General features: G+C 33.5%; 1 protein-coding gene across 1 annotated transcript in view; it reads right to left on the bottom strand.

The window, feature by feature from the left end:
• The window catches only part of NUP205 (nucleoporin 205), a 52,805-nt gene that overhangs the window by 6,286 nt on the left and 31,081 nt on the right, over window positions 1-15,438 (bottom strand). The window contains exons 20-40 of the mRNA XM_087723299.1: window positions 14,774-14,855; window positions 14,156-14,320; window positions 13,602-13,726; window positions 12,767-12,881; window positions 12,189-12,338; window positions 11,595-11,669; window positions 10,302-10,459; window positions 9,681-9,761; window positions 8,578-8,769; window positions 8,115-8,385; window positions 7,646-7,744; window positions 6,953-7,101; window positions 6,442-6,633; window positions 4,958-5,079; window positions 3,903-4,041; window positions 3,587-3,713; window positions 2,815-2,891; window positions 2,106-2,234; window positions 1,606-1,732; window positions 928-1,094; window positions 302-425 (exon numbers count right to left, since the gene is read on the bottom strand). Coding sequence (XP_087579425.1) covers window positions 302-425; window positions 928-1,094; window positions 1,606-1,732; window positions 2,106-2,234; window positions 2,815-2,891; window positions 3,587-3,713; window positions 3,903-4,041; window positions 4,958-5,079; window positions 6,442-6,633; window positions 6,953-7,101; window positions 7,646-7,744; window positions 8,115-8,385; window positions 8,578-8,769; window positions 9,681-9,761; window positions 10,302-10,459; window positions 11,595-11,669; window positions 12,189-12,338; window positions 12,767-12,881; window positions 13,602-13,726; window positions 14,156-14,320; window positions 14,774-14,855 — 2,866 coding nt within the window. The remainder of the gene's footprint in view (window positions 1-301; window positions 426-927; window positions 1,095-1,605; window positions 1,733-2,105; window positions 2,235-2,814; window positions 2,892-3,586; window positions 3,714-3,902; window positions 4,042-4,957; window positions 5,080-6,441; window positions 6,634-6,952; window positions 7,102-7,645; window positions 7,745-8,114; window positions 8,386-8,577; window positions 8,770-9,680; window positions 9,762-10,301; window positions 10,460-11,594; window positions 11,670-12,188; window positions 12,339-12,766; window positions 12,882-13,601; window positions 13,727-14,155; window positions 14,321-14,773; window positions 14,856-15,438) is intronic.

Below are 15,438 nucleotides of genomic sequence, written 5' to 3'. Positions count from 1 at the left end.
AATTAATTTTAAAGGTTATAAAATTGTAATGATAGATCAATGGTCACACAGATTTTTGATATTTAAAAAACTATTATATCTGTTTACAGTTTCTGGAACAAAGACTAAGTTATTTAAAATCACAAAATGTTCAATTTGCAAGGTTGTTTTAAAAAATTAAACATTTAAGTTGGATAGCAGTGTAGGAAGTAACTTTTCACCATGTATGATTGTTAAGTTCTTAATTTTGTTCCTAAGTTTTAAAAGATGATCTCTGAAGTTTAAAAAATAATTGAGTTTCCACACAATAATCAAAGGATACAACAACACAGAGAAAGCAGTTTGGCTCGATTGTTGATCAGCTTCACTAAACGCCGCTTTGCTAAAATATACTTTTGGGTTGTAGAAATTTTGTCTACTCCAGCTAGAATAACAGACTGGCACAACTATGGAAAGAAACAAAGACCTATAAATGTGTAATATTGTGTAGGTAAGCACTATATAAGCTACGAGCTCTACAAAACCAACTTTTCATATAAACACACATATTATTCCAAATAAAAAATAAGCTTCAAGAGAAATTTTACAATTGGAAATTCTGGAATATTACTTGTATAGCAACTTCAATACATTTGGCATGTCAGTCATTGAATAACTTGATAATCTCTGTAAAGATTTATTAAGAACAGAAAAATTTAAAAGTATGTTTATTCTACTAAGAAAAGCAAAAATATTTAGCTCCTTCTCATTCAGAACTTATACTATTACAATACAGATCTAAAAAGAGGTAGTAAATACCATCCCTCTTCATTGCACTGACACACCTTGTTAGTATCCCCTTCACTAATTCTTGTAATTATTGTCATATAAAACGTTACATGGGTGCAACAATCAAAGGATAAAATTGGTGGAAATAGTGAAAGCAAGAGAAGGATACAGGAAGGTTACCTCTTTTATCTCTTCTGGTGGTAGCTGTTCCACATTTTGCAACTTGCTAACATTCTGATGATGACTATCATAGTAACTGAAGAAGTCATTAGCGCTTTGTTTTAAGAGATAGACAATAATACCCAGACCAGGCAATCGCCAATATGGAATCACTGGTGCTTGTGTATCTAAAGCAGGTAATAATAATTAAAGTTAAAGCAAAGAACATTTACCATAAAGTTGGATTCCATTAAATTAAAAACAATCTTAATCTAAAATAAGGGCTAAAAATAAATTTATTACAAAAGTGTGGCTTCCAATATCATGCATTTGATATTGCCTTCCCATCCACATGTAGTGTACAAACATATAGAAAATATGTAATAAAGTATGCTACATATATAAACATTGAGAGTAAAGTGATACAGACATATATGGTATGACATATTATATGGAAGATAATCATACTATCAAACTCAATAACCATGAAATTCGATATATTGCTGACCTAATGCTTTTACAAACTATAACAGCCTCTGTGGCAGAGAATGTTTAGGTTCTGCATTAATCTTGACGTCCCAAATGTAAAAGCAGGCTTATAAACAGGACATAAAGAACAGTCTTAGTACATGAGAATATGGGAAGAATCGTTAACTATAATATCTAGAATGCATTTTTAAGTTACCCAAGTAAACCTACCCTGCCGAGGTCCTTCTCGATTGGTGGACTCAGAAAGGCTGGGAGTGAATAGGCAAACTGTATGTTCAAAAGTAGGGGCACACTGTAGCATAAGCAGCTGGCAATATTCCATCACATTGGCACAGATCTGCAGACATAGATGTAAAGGTTTTTTAAAAAATACAATGTCTCTTACTGCTATGAAAAAGGCACAGAAAATAGAAAAAAATTGAAAATGTTGCAATAACAGTCTTTTGTTTCTTTGTTTTTATTTATAACCAGCCTTTTGTACAGGAGGCCAAATTGGTGGGCGTAGTACTCTTACACATTCCCCGCAACAATAATTTTGTGAGGAAAGTTGGGTTGATGATTAATCCAAGAGAGAGGAACTAAGTCCCTTTGGGAGCTTTGCAGCAGAGAATGAAGTAGAACCAGGGTCTTCTTAATCCTAGTACACCACCTCAATCACTATGTCACCTAGTTTCTCACTTTTATACACCAAAGTTCACTGAATGGCTCACCTGTTGCATGGCTAGTTCAAGATCATCTCTCTTGTTCACTCTATCCGCATCTGTGTGATCATCTTGCAACCTGAATTGGCGCAGTCTCTCTGAACTACCAAACCGTGTGAGTAGGCCTAAGCATTGGCGCTAACAGCAAATGAAAATAAGCCAATGATTAATTCTGTTCTCCAGATGTTTACCATTAATTGTATAAAAATTCAATGTGTTGTTTAAGCTATAAAATCATATTCTGCATAACTGACATTAAATTAAAATTCTTTCCTTTTCCACTTTTTTTCTCGATGATTTATCTGTTCCGAAAATTTGCAATTAAAAATTTTGTTCCTGAAAGTATCATACTTTATTCATCTTCCCTACCCTGCTCCTCACAAAATTCTACTCCATAATGTAACTTGGGCCGTAGTTTATGTTCCTTGTTTCTGCACACCTTTTATGCCCTAAAGTTCATTCTGCAAAATTATTTGTTGTATATATAAATATTATGCCACAACTAATTCTGTTTTTGGAACAGGATAGGAAATACGTTTATTTTTATGTTAAATCTCAGCTAAATTGAAACATTTATTCTTTTGTCAAAAAACAATACTTTACACAGCCTATAAAAATGTATATAAAACTTATTTTATCATAAGCTTCTTGGAATTGATGAAGATTTAAGTGGTGCAAGTAGTAAAAAAAAGCAATTGCTATAATTACAGAAATTTACCTGAAATCGCCCTATATGTCCTTGTAATTCAATCTGCATTCCTTCATTGAAATCAAGGTCAAAGTCACCCAGCACACCTAATGAAACAACACTACATAATAGATTCAAATTGTTTTTTATAAGGGCATCCTCTGTTAGGCTGTAGTAATCACTCATAAATCACTTTATTTAGTAGGATCACATTAATTTTTAGTTGTTTATTGTTTCAGAATTTTCTTGCAATTTTAAAAAATTCTTTTATTATATTTTTTTGTATTGTTGGTCTTTTTCCTGTGTTTTGTCTTGGATCCTTAATAACCTTTGGTTGGATCTCTGAATATAACATCCTTGGAATATATGAAATTACGTACCCTTAGCCAAGTTTCATTCAATAAATACAATACTTAAAACTTCTTCTGCACAAAACAATGTCCATCTATCAAGAAACAAAGCTACCAGCATCCATTTTAGGAGCTTTTCTAATAAGCAGATTCTGCTGAACTGTATAAATAAAATAGTTCAGCATTCTAACTTCTAAAAATACACATAGTGATTTTGACTGATTGATTCGCTCCCTGGAAGTGTCACATATAATGAATATGTGAATCTAAAATTCATATTAGAATGCAACACCATAATATCTATTGCATGAACTATGAAAAGCTTCCGTGAACTTTCTCTACCTGCTCTATACAAATGGAACATTTTTATAATATATTTTTTAAACATTTATTCTTATTCTAGTAAAAGACAGTGTGTTGTTTTGTATCAAAAACAAAAAAAAATATCTTGCCTGGTAAAGCAGCTTTGCTGATTATTCCAGTTAGTAATGCCAATTCTTGCAAGGCTCCCACACTAACTTCTTGACACCGCAAGATTGCTTGGACAGCATCTGAATGGGATATTAGGAACTGCAAAACCTATGAGAGAAAGAGGTGGGGGGGGGAGGAGAGAGAGGGAGGGAGCGAAGGAGGGAAAGTGGGGTGGAAGTAAAGTTAAAATGTAATTAATTCAGGGAGCTGGAAATAGGAGAATGATATCCAGTATCCAATAGAACTAGAATAATTGAAATGAACAGCTAGTGCTACCAAAAGTTTCTGTCATCTTACCTGTCTGGCAGCCTGAGCATGTTGTGCCATGCTAGAAGTAAGGATGATTTGGCAAAGCTGGAGAGCAGGCAAAAGAATCTGGTGGTAACGCTCCACAGGAGCAGGAATGAAGACTGGAGGGTCTCGCATTCCAAATATTCTTAAAGGAAGAAGCAAAAAAGGAAACCAATAATCTGTTTATCTTTAAAAAAAACCTTGAAAATTCACCACAATACACATTTACAATTATAAAATACAAAAGATATCTCTGTATACTCTCAGAATACTTACCTAGCTTAGTACTAGCTTGGTTTATGACATAAATCCTAACACATGTAATCCTTTAGTAACAACCTTAATTGTAGTGGCATCTCCATCTAGATTGGAGAAAGATCTTTAAAGGAGGGGTGGGGGGTGGAGAGAGTCCTTGCACTGCAGAAAGTGCAGTGGTCTACCAGAATCCCCAAAGCCTCATCAGACTGTTTCCAAGGGAATGTATTCAGTCTGGCAAGATTTTTGTAGTTTTGGTATAACCCATCTAGCACAGATAGCTGGGAATTGATCATTTGGAATTACTATTTGTTCTGAAATTTAAGTGGAGGTCATGATTTAGATAGATGGATACATTTATTTAATAACTGTCCGGAAAACAAAAAAAAACCAAAAACAAAATTCAGCTTTGAATTAACATTAAAGTGAATGAAATCTTAGATTTATTTATTTGATTTACATAAATGATTTCTCAGCCCGCAACACAGGCGGCTGCAATATACACAAATCCTTGTAAAATAATAAACAATTAAAAGAAAAAGTCCTTCGGGATTGGGCGGCATATAAATTTTAATAATAAATAAATAAAAGAAAAAATTAAAAAAATTAACAAAACATAGATTAATATAACCAGTTACTCTTTATAAAACTATCAAATCCTATATTTTTAAAACAAATGTAACAATTTACCAGTAAGTGAAATAATTTCAAATCTAGTCAAAACATGCACTATAAACATACAACACTAAAAACATTGCTTTATCCTAACCAGGATATTACTTTGGAAATCTGGTGTATAAGCTTACCCTTGTTGATCTATTTCTGGCCGCATATCATATACCTGAAACTGTGCAAGTTTCACTATTACTCCAGATCTCAATAACTCTAGTGCTCCTTGCTGTATTTTTGCTACTTTGGTCAGGAAGGCCTTGAGGGGGGAAAAAATAAATCTTTTATTTGTTAACAAGAACAAGGATCTAAAAATCAGAATATATAGCAAGGATTTGCCAAGTAGTTAGAAGCTCATCTCCTAAATCTCACTCATTAGGTCATCCTTCCTTCTTCCCTGCAGAAAGAGACTGCATTGAGTGATGTTGTATCGGCAAAATGGTGATTCAAATATTGATTTTAACAAGTCACAAACAGACCAAGGGTCAAGATAAATTTGACATAAGATTTTGGAATTAATTATAAAGAAACCTTCCTATGGGAAAATGCTTTTGTTTTGAATTACTTAAAATCATTAAGAAAATAGAATTTTAATAATTGAATACTAAAAGGAACTAAAAATTACAATTAAAGGAGAAAAAGACTCAAACTAAAATTACAAATATGAATGAACCAAAATATTTTACATTGAAGAAACTGAAGGATAGTTTTGAACAATCAACCTGGAAGTTAATTTTAAGACTATCTGCCTCTGTAGAGAGTCTGTATTTAAAAGATGTTATGGAAAAGGAACTGATTTGTATCACATTGGCTGATATCCTAGTAACTGAAAGAGATATACAAATAACATACCAAGAGTGACTTAGATAATTCTCCTATACTGGATTTGCAAAAGAGAAAGTACAAAGAAGTATATTATTTAAACCGATTAGAGTAAAAGGGAGGAATATAAAGTAGATTTAGATATGTTATCTCTAATGAACCTTGCTGAATTAGGACTGATGAGGTTTTAAAGATTTGTTTATAGATAAGAGACGAGATACGGGAAGAAGAGATCACTTGCTGTATTTTAAGAGAAGGTGCTAAATTATTAAAATTGTTTATACTTGCTGAGATGACGGAGGAAGTTTGTTTGTGTGTGTGTGTGTATTTCTTTCCATACTCTTATTATTTTTCCTTTCTACTTTTTTCTTTTCTGCACCTTATAGGTTTTTCCTTTTAATTCTTTTTTATTTATAGTTTCTATTAGCTTTTATTGTTGTAATTTAAAAGAATTAATTGGGAAGGCTGTGGGAACGCTGGATAGTAAGTATGCTTTGATTTGCTTCTTTTGAATAAGCTTGTATTGCAAAGCAGAAAGAAACTTCATGTGAAGTGGTAGAACAGATTAGACTTCAGAGCCTTTTCTGTTTTCAACAACGGTTTCATAAAAATATGCTTTAGATATGAAATTGAAAGTTCTTCTAATCTAGCTAATAGATAGAGAGTATTCAGAGATATGGACAATGTGCATGCAAAGATTTAAAAAGTGAAATTTTTGTGACATAACGAGTTATGTGTTAGTGCTAAATGCTGGCTGGTTGTTTTAGTACAACAGAAGCAGAAGTTTCAAGAATCTCACCATTTTTGACTCATAGGTATACAGCGCTTTAAGCAAAGGAGGCTGTGGTATAAGTAAACTTTGCAACTTGAGATCATCATCCGCCAGGCTGTCAACAAGCACTTTTAAGTAGCCACTGTTGGAGAGATATAATAACCACTGGTGCTGTTTATCTATAGAGACGATACGGTCCAGTAATGCTAGTGCTAACATCTAAAAAAACAAAGAGAGATTAAGTTACTTTACAAGAATGCAGAGTCTCTGCTTAGAAAGATTTGATTCATATCTTTAAACTTGAATTACTCTTATCAATTTTAAATAATAATAAATGGAGTTTGTAGGTTATATATTATTGCATTTTATACCTTTATAACACAACTGTATAAAAACCAACCTACCAAAATACTATGTATTGATAGTTCAACATAATCATTGTTGTTATTATATATGTAGTATTTTGATTGTTGCAACGTAATTGCCCATCACCAAAGACTTAAGTCTGTTCAAAATTAATAGGTCTAATTTTATTTACCCGTCCTATCTCATGTCCATCACAGGCATCTCTGCAGACTACCTCCATTAGGGCAGAACCATAGCTTTCAATAATAGCCATGTTTTCTCTCTGCAGTTTACTGAAACCATCTTCAGGAGCTGTTAAACACTCCCACATGGACTTTTTGGCTGTAAAATAGATCAGAGTATTAAAAATAACGCCTTTTCTCTTTAAACTGTATCATAAATTGTATTTAGCAAAAATATACACTGTAGAAGGATAATATCTTAGCGGGACAGGTGAGAAAACATAAAAAAATAAAGTTGCTTTGAGACAGATTTGATTCCTGATGATTTCATATATGGAACGGTTTACCAATTTTTTTCTGGGAATGTTTAAAATTTGGTAACTTTTCCTATATAGTCCTATTATCTTCTAGATGTTTCCTAGAGAAGTAGTATCCAAGCCCAAGTCTGCTTAGCTTTTCAAGTGAGATCTCTTTGTGCAAAAAGCACTGAGAATTTAGGTACAAGAACAGATAATTGAAAACTTCACAGTATTAATGCTGGTGGAAAACAGATACTGGGATTTCAAACTTTAGACCTGAAAGTTGTTTTAAGAAATTTAAGAACTTCACCACTACTAATGTTTATAACATCTTATTCTGTAGAGATGGACTGTATAAGAAACTGTGTAGAATGTCATATTTTCTATCATTAGATTGTATTTTACCTGCTTCTAGGGTATCTGGTTCATCTGGTCGTTGAGCAATCTGCAAATAATAAAGCAATGATCCATACAGGTGTGTCCTCACTCGCTGGAATCCACCACCTATTCAGCGAGAAAGAGAGAAGCCAGCAAATGTAGAATTATACATATGTGTGCCTTCAATTATATGTACAATGCTAACTTTGCAATGAAAACAACTATTATTCCATAAAAGCTAAAGCAGGAGTAATCAATTGTTCCATTCTTAGCAAAATTAAAATAGAAAACATTATAAATATACAACCACTGTCCTCTATTTTTGTCAGTACAACCCACGTGCATCCTCTATTGCTTATGGCTCTAACCGTTAAATAAGATGAGCAAACCTAGTTTAAGTATCATTTTTAATTTAATGAAACAAAATGAAAATACGTTCAATTCCATATTATTTATGGAATTCCTTTCCAGTAAGTATAAGTGATTTTATATTCACCGGTCTTCAGAATAAAATCCAGAATTTTTTTCAATATGATATGTAAAGAAGAGTCTCCAATGGAGGCAAATCCCACTGCCAAGTCTTCGGAAGCAGGTGATGTAGCAAAAGAACCATCCAACATTAGGACAAATTGGGAATGTCCAGGCATAGGAATAGAAAATGGCTCCTTTTGTTCTGTTCGTACAGATTGGCTTAGGTGAGCAGTCAAAGTGAACACGGCTCCTGCCACAACAGGCATTAATTCTTGAGCTGCATCTTCATTTAAAATCTTGCAGGAAGAAAAAAAAGTAATGGTCTTAAGTCATATAAGTGACAAGGTTTCTATCATCAAATGAGTCTCAAACTGCTATTAAACTGTCTCTGATATATTTCCCCTTTCCTTACTCTGTATTTTATAATTTAATTTTAGAAGAATCTCCTTTTAAACAACATAATGTAGCAATAGATCTTTATAGCTTACCTTATCATGTAAATCTTGCAATAGATCACGGATAATAAGCTGCCTGTCTTCAGATTGTATGAGGTCCTGTGGGCAGGCAGTTAATATGATTTCAACCAGCTGCCTCCAGGACTCCAGAGCATGTTTCTTTGCATACAGACACTGAAGAAGCTTGTTCCTTTCCACAACATACTGAAGAATTGTATTGATTTCCTGGAAGTCAATAGAAAAAATATTCACTAATAATAACAAAAAACAATTAATCAAGTTATACTATTATGATATCAGTTTACAACCAAGCAGGGAATATTCATGCCAGAAATATTTTGGGGATGTTGAAAACAAGTTGCATAAAAGGAATTTATATTATTTTCATGGAATTTCCTTTTAAACACCATAAAAATGTTTGATGGTGAGAAATCATAGGAAAAACTGGAAGGGGCTTTTAGGTGAGGAAGGATGAACTAAGGCATCTCCAAATTAGCAAAGATGATAACCACAACTAAGACCTAAGAACCTGTGAACAGACTGGTCTCACAGAACCTCTCTGGATAAGGAGATGGTAGGAGATGATTCACTTGTGCTCCAGACATTGTTCCTCATGAAGAGACTACAGGACAGAGGTATCTCATGAGTTTGAGTTCTGGGAGATTAAAAGAACCATCATGCTCTCAACTGCAGCAAAGTATTTTAAAGGACACTGAACTCATTCACTCACTCACTTTCTAACCGCTTTTAGAAATTATCTGAAATCATCCTTTCTTTTTTTCTCTGTATATCTTTTATTCTTCTTTTACTTTCCCTTCTTCTTGAGTTTAATTTGTATTTTTTCAATATTGTTATTAAAGCTTAATATAGATAGTCCTTGATTACAACCACCTCCATGATGGTGCAATTTTTTTTTTAAGAAGATACTGGATATATCCTCATTGATTACAATCATATATTTTTAAATTCCCATTTCTTAAAAGTAATAATAAAACTGGGATTCTAGCAGCACAGCCTGCTTATAAATATCACTTCCAAATTGGTAAGCATTATATAAAATATTTACTAAAGCAAATAATAATACATCCCCATAACCTTTTTCAAAATCAATCATTCTAGTTATTTCATTTCTTTACCTCCATAAGTAAAGGTCTCTGTCCAAGGGCTGCCATTCCTTGCAAGGCATTAACTTCAGCAATCAGAACTTTGTGAAGATGCTAGGATTGAGGAAGAGAAGAATGTCTAATGCACAGTAACAATACTAAACCTAGCTGTGAAGAGCATTTTCACCCTTTCATTTATTTCTTACTTTTGTCCATTTTTACTTTCATCCTAGATAAAATGATACTTTAATGAAGCTACCCAGGAAAAATACAATACACATCATGAAATGTGAGTTTATAACACTCAGTTCAATGTAATATTTTTTATTTTGCCAGGAAGAAACTGACTATAACTTTATAAGAAAATCTCTCTCTCTCCAGAACTAACTTTCAAATGAAAATAAGGATACTAATGAATATATTAAGAATGAATACTCAATCCCAGAATTACCAAACATATTTTAAGAACATGAAGCAAACTTGATAAATATATAAATAACAACTCTGGCCCCTAATAAAACTGGGAGCTAAAATCCATTTCAAACCTTTGCTTCAAACTCAAGCAGAAGGCCCACACATGCATTACTGTGGGTGGATCAGCTCTTAAAGTGTGTTTTTATATATATACCCCAACATTTCCCAAAACTTGCTGACCTTCACATTGCAGATAATTGGTCCATGTGCAGTCCTATTCTCACAGTTAGCAATGACCTCCTCTATTTGAGCACGGTCAAAAAAATCTAGTTGCAAAGGCTCTGGGATCTCTTGACTGAAGTCAATTGAATCAAGGATGCTCAAGATTTTCCTATGCACTGAAGATATTAGAAATCAATTTAGAAATTTCTGGAATCAGACAAAAAAGAATTCAGCTGAACTCTAAAGATGTAAATGACAAACTTTATGATTTAGTTGTTTTTCTATTTACCACAATTCTACATTTTATTTCTATTATCCACCATCAGAAAGACACACCACTGTATACTTACATTCAAATTCTGAAACAGTATAGCTCCAATCCAATGTAATTTTGTGCAATTACAATGCACGAAATTGAACTGTGAGTGCTTTTAGCATTTGTTAAAGTTTTATGCTCTTGGAGCTAGTCACATTGAACATTACTGTCAGGCACAAAGAATCAGGACAAAACGTTTAAGTGGCAGTTAAGAAGATTTATTGTCAAGCCTAGTAAACAAGATTCTAATCAATTAACCTTCATTGTTAAATTGGCAACAGATAAAGTTCAATGGAATTCAAGAGGGGTTGGACTTAGATGTTTGTAAGAATGTTAACAACTCTAGGCTGATGACTTGCTTAATTGCCCCTCCCTTCCATTCTGTCTCTTCTTCTGTTACAACACAATATTTTAGGAACACAACAAAAGGGAAAAATCCCAAAATTTCAAATTGTTTATTAATTTCTGGATTGTGCCCTCTCATTTCTTCATAATGTATTAAGTTGCTTCCTATTATACAGTGCAGAAATATCATAAAATATGTATGCCAGAAGCCAAAAAATGATGTATATAACACCTATACAGAAATATATTTATCATGTATAAATTAAAGTATATTATGATTTTTCCAACAATTTCTGAGTGTTCTGATTATAATAAACAGGCAAACAAAAAAAAGAGAACCAGTTCTCAACCTGGGGTGTCAGCACTCCTAGGGGGTGTGAGATGGCAGTGTGAGACAAAGAGTGCATTGTATCCCTTGGCGATGGGTCATGAGTCACAATTACTTTTGTAGTGGGTGAGAACATTAATCAATCATTTTGTAAGAGTATGGGGCATAGAAAAGGTTGGAAGGCACTAGGATAGAAACCAGAAGACTGAATTCTAGTCTGCCTTAGGCATGAAAGCTGCAATAGTTTTATTACAGCAGTCAACATAATAATCACTATATTCTTAATTACAATCTGTAAAGTAGGTCTTCACAAATAGCTTACCCTTGGAAGCAGTGTCAAAGTGAAGGAATCCAGTGACAGAACGACTATCATCTTCTATCCCTCCTTCACCATCAGCTAAGAAAATTAAATTTAAAAAATTAAAATTAATTTATAAGCCACCCAATTTTACCACAGAATAAATTTAAAGCAATAAAATACAAAATGTCTGCACACTTTGAAGTAGCTGCACAAACTGAAAGATGCAAACTTTAATACTCTTCGTTTACACTAATATACATTTGTTACATATTGATAGCAATATACTCCACTCCACTACTAATTTTACACTGAGAGAAATGAACAATAAAAACCATGTATTATGTTAATAGGCAAGAACAATGTGCTATACAGAATAAACTGATTGTTAATATGTCAACTTTGGCTAAACCAATGTCTCCATTATTTAAATAATGCTTGCTTCCCTCACTCCTAAAATCATAACATTAAGCTCTCTATGAGAAGAACTAGAAACTGTTATGATAAAAGTTATTAACAACTAAATATGAAAATGACAACGAATTCCAAAAAGAAAAAAAAAGGCCTTTAGATATAATAATCCGGACCCTTCTATCTATTTAGCCAAATTCCATTTACCTAAGTAAGATCTAACTGGGACATCATCGAGAAGGAGCTGCAACAGTCTCTGTGTGTGAGAACGCTGGCGGTTCAGTGATGTAACTCGCAATTCTATAGATGCAGTTTTCATTAACCATGACATCTGATTCAAGGCAGGAATCTCATGCTCTGAGTAGAAGTGACAGACAGAAACAGCACACACAGTAAAACACACACACATACTGGGAAAACATAGCCCTCCTACTCTGACATGCTTTGAAACTTTAGCTTGGAATGTTTGAGAACAATCGTATTGCAATACGGTCCAATTAACTGTAAACGCTCCCAAAATGAGATGCCTCAATGGTCATGCTTCCTGACACATTCTTTCCCAATGCTGAGATGAAAAAGAAGAGAGAAAAAAGATAGGATGAATGAAGTGCTACAAAAGAAGGGAAAAGTATTTTTCTTCCTTCCAAGACAAGATTTCTAATATTATGAAATAAAAACAGTTTTTTTCTGCAAGACTAAAGTATTTCAATTTAGAATTAAAAAACAAATGTTTCAAAACAATCAGAATAAAGTACATCCAATTAAGATTCCATTTCAAGTGTTACCTTTGACACAAAAAGGCAAGTGCTGCAATTGAGAGAATAGGAAATCCTGGCTAGTTCTCAAATATCTCATTGTTGGTCCTGATGTGTCTGAGCATGCACATAACTGATAGATCACCTGTTCATAATAATAAAAAAAGACCATTGTGTGTGTGTTTAGGTATAAAAACAAAAAACATGTACTCCTTTTAAAATTTTACAAAGAATATCAGGTTAAAAAACATACCTGTAGTATTAATAATGCAGTATTATAACTGCCTTCAGTGATTTAAATGGCTTACATGTAACAGTCTTATTTGTAAAAATCAGCTTAGGCAGCAATACTCTAAAGTGAAGGAGTCAGATATATAATTATTTTTAAAAAATATATCCCTGAATTCAAAGAGGCATCATTCTCTGTAATCATATGTAGGCCTCAGTGGTGGGTTCCGGATCCTTTTGCAACTGGTACAGTGCAACGGGGCCTGGTATCCACCACATGAACCTGCGCATGCTGCGCATGCATGCATCCTTAACTCGTGCAATGCTCCACGACAATGGTCGTGCAATGCTCACTGGAGTGTCACGCAGGCGCTGTATGCTCCATGCGCATAAGCGCCAAAGAGCTCAAATAGAGGTAAGGAAAACAGGCGGGCGGGTGGGCCCTCTGGAGTACCGCACCGGAACGGTACCCGGTGCTCCCGGCAGGCATACTGCCTGCAACCCACCACTGGTAGGCCTGTGATATAAATTATAAGAATCAAAATAGCACAATAAAACTACAAAAAAGCTACAAAAAACACTGAAAGCTGATTTGCTGTATATACAAATTTTAAATTCATTCAAAATTCTTTCATACCTGATAACACAATTCTGCTAGATGTGGAGATTCCCGAACTGCTGTGGGATCAGATCTTGTTCCAGTACCATTCTCTAATATGTTCAAAATAGCATGAAGGCATGTGCGAGGGCAACCCAATACACCTTAAAGATTAAATACACTTGTTTAGATAAACAGTGTATAAAGTATAAGGTAATTCACACGGAAAATAAAAAACAAATTTCATTCTGTTTGAAATTTTAGTGTACTTTTTACTATACTATCTAGAAGTTGCAAAGAGTTTGCTTTTATAAAATTACTTTAATGTTGTATTTTATTACAAATGGGATATGACCGGAACATAATAGTACCCAGATTTGCAGAGTTTACATCTAGATGCATTTTTTTTACAATGCAGTTTTAATATGTAAAATGTTTAACATTTATTCAGTGTACCATATTAATATTATGCTATATTGGAAAATTAAAATAAAATAAAATATCACCATCCAAGTGTGGGCTTTATTTTCCAGATTGTAGCTAGCTACTTCCCTCTCTTTCTCTATATTATCAGAGCACTTTCAGTTGGGTACCTGGATCTTGCAGATTTGTAGTGCTGACAGGCTTCCTGAATTCATAACCAAGAAGATACAGAGCAAGATTGGGTGGTTTACACTCCAGAGAGGCAATGAGAAGGTTTAGAATATTAATCCTTGTTTCATGGAATATCGGTGCTTGCTTCCTTTCAACTTCAAATTCTTAGAATAAAGCACAAACATTTATATCAAAAGCGGATTATCCAGAAAGTGTTCAGTCAATCCATAGGTATTTTCTATTAATCTAAATTACAACCACTTCAGAATTTCTGAACAACAGAAACACAAGCTATTGTTAAAAGTATTGATTTGTTTCTGAAATAACTATATCATCAGCTTACCTATAATTATAAATTATGGGAAGCAGAACACTGTGAAATTATTTTTTAAATGAAAAAAATAAAATTAGTTTTTAAATGACTTTTTTGGCAGCCTTTTGACAGGCTAACTATAATTTTGTTGAAAATTATAAGAACTAAAATGTTAAAAGTACAGACTTCCAAATGCAGTCTTTCATCATTATTCTATCTTCTGAAATTAAAAGAAAAACACTGCAAATAAACTCAAGCATTTTCATTTTTGAAAATAAAAGACTTAAATAAGCAACTTTCATACCTTCATCAGGATTAATGATTTCTTCTGCAGTTTCATTGTCCAAACATTCCACAAATCCAGCCATTAGTTTCTGACTGATACTCTAAATTTGTAATTAAAAAGTTTTAAAAAGTAAGATAGTAAGATGAATAGATGTCTTACTGACATATAAACAAAAATATATATAAACTTAGAATGTAACTAATAGCAGTATGCAAAAAATGAGAAATATGCTTAAATTCAAAGCCAACCAAACATTACAAAAGTTCTGCTACACAATTTCAGACCTGCCACGCTTCAGCAGAAACAAAATGTAGAATATTTTAGATGTTCCAGGGCTCAGTTGAAATAAACATGTGAGGGATTCTCCAAATGATTTTTATAGGGTGACCAGAGCAAGGCTGGGGTGCATCCTCACCCCCTTCCTTCCTCCTCATGCCTTATGTGCCACACTACAAATCCCTCATCTGTCCTTCACTGTCTCTTTCTCTCCCTCACCCTCTGCTTAGCCACTTATGTCCTTGCATGGCATCACAAAGGAAAGATCCCGTCCTAGGTTTTTCCTGCTTCCCACAAAAAAATGTTTGCTTGGAATAATCGTGATTCAGTCTGTATCCAAAACAAAACAGATTCACCATTCCACATATACAGTGGGGGGAAAAAGTATTTAGTCAGCCACCAATTGT

The sequence above is a fragment of the Thamnophis sirtalis genome, unplaced genomic scaffold (assembly GCF_051295495.1).
Source record: "Thamnophis sirtalis isolate CommonGarterSnake01/CBP01778 unplaced genomic scaffold, rThaSir2_p1.2 scaffold_9, whole genome shotgun sequence".
Taxonomy (NCBI): domain Eukaryota; kingdom Metazoa; phylum Chordata; class Lepidosauria; order Squamata; family Natricidae; genus Thamnophis; species Thamnophis sirtalis.
Note: the sequence above shows the minus strand (reverse complement) of the source record. Positions and strands in the feature narration are given on the sequence as shown.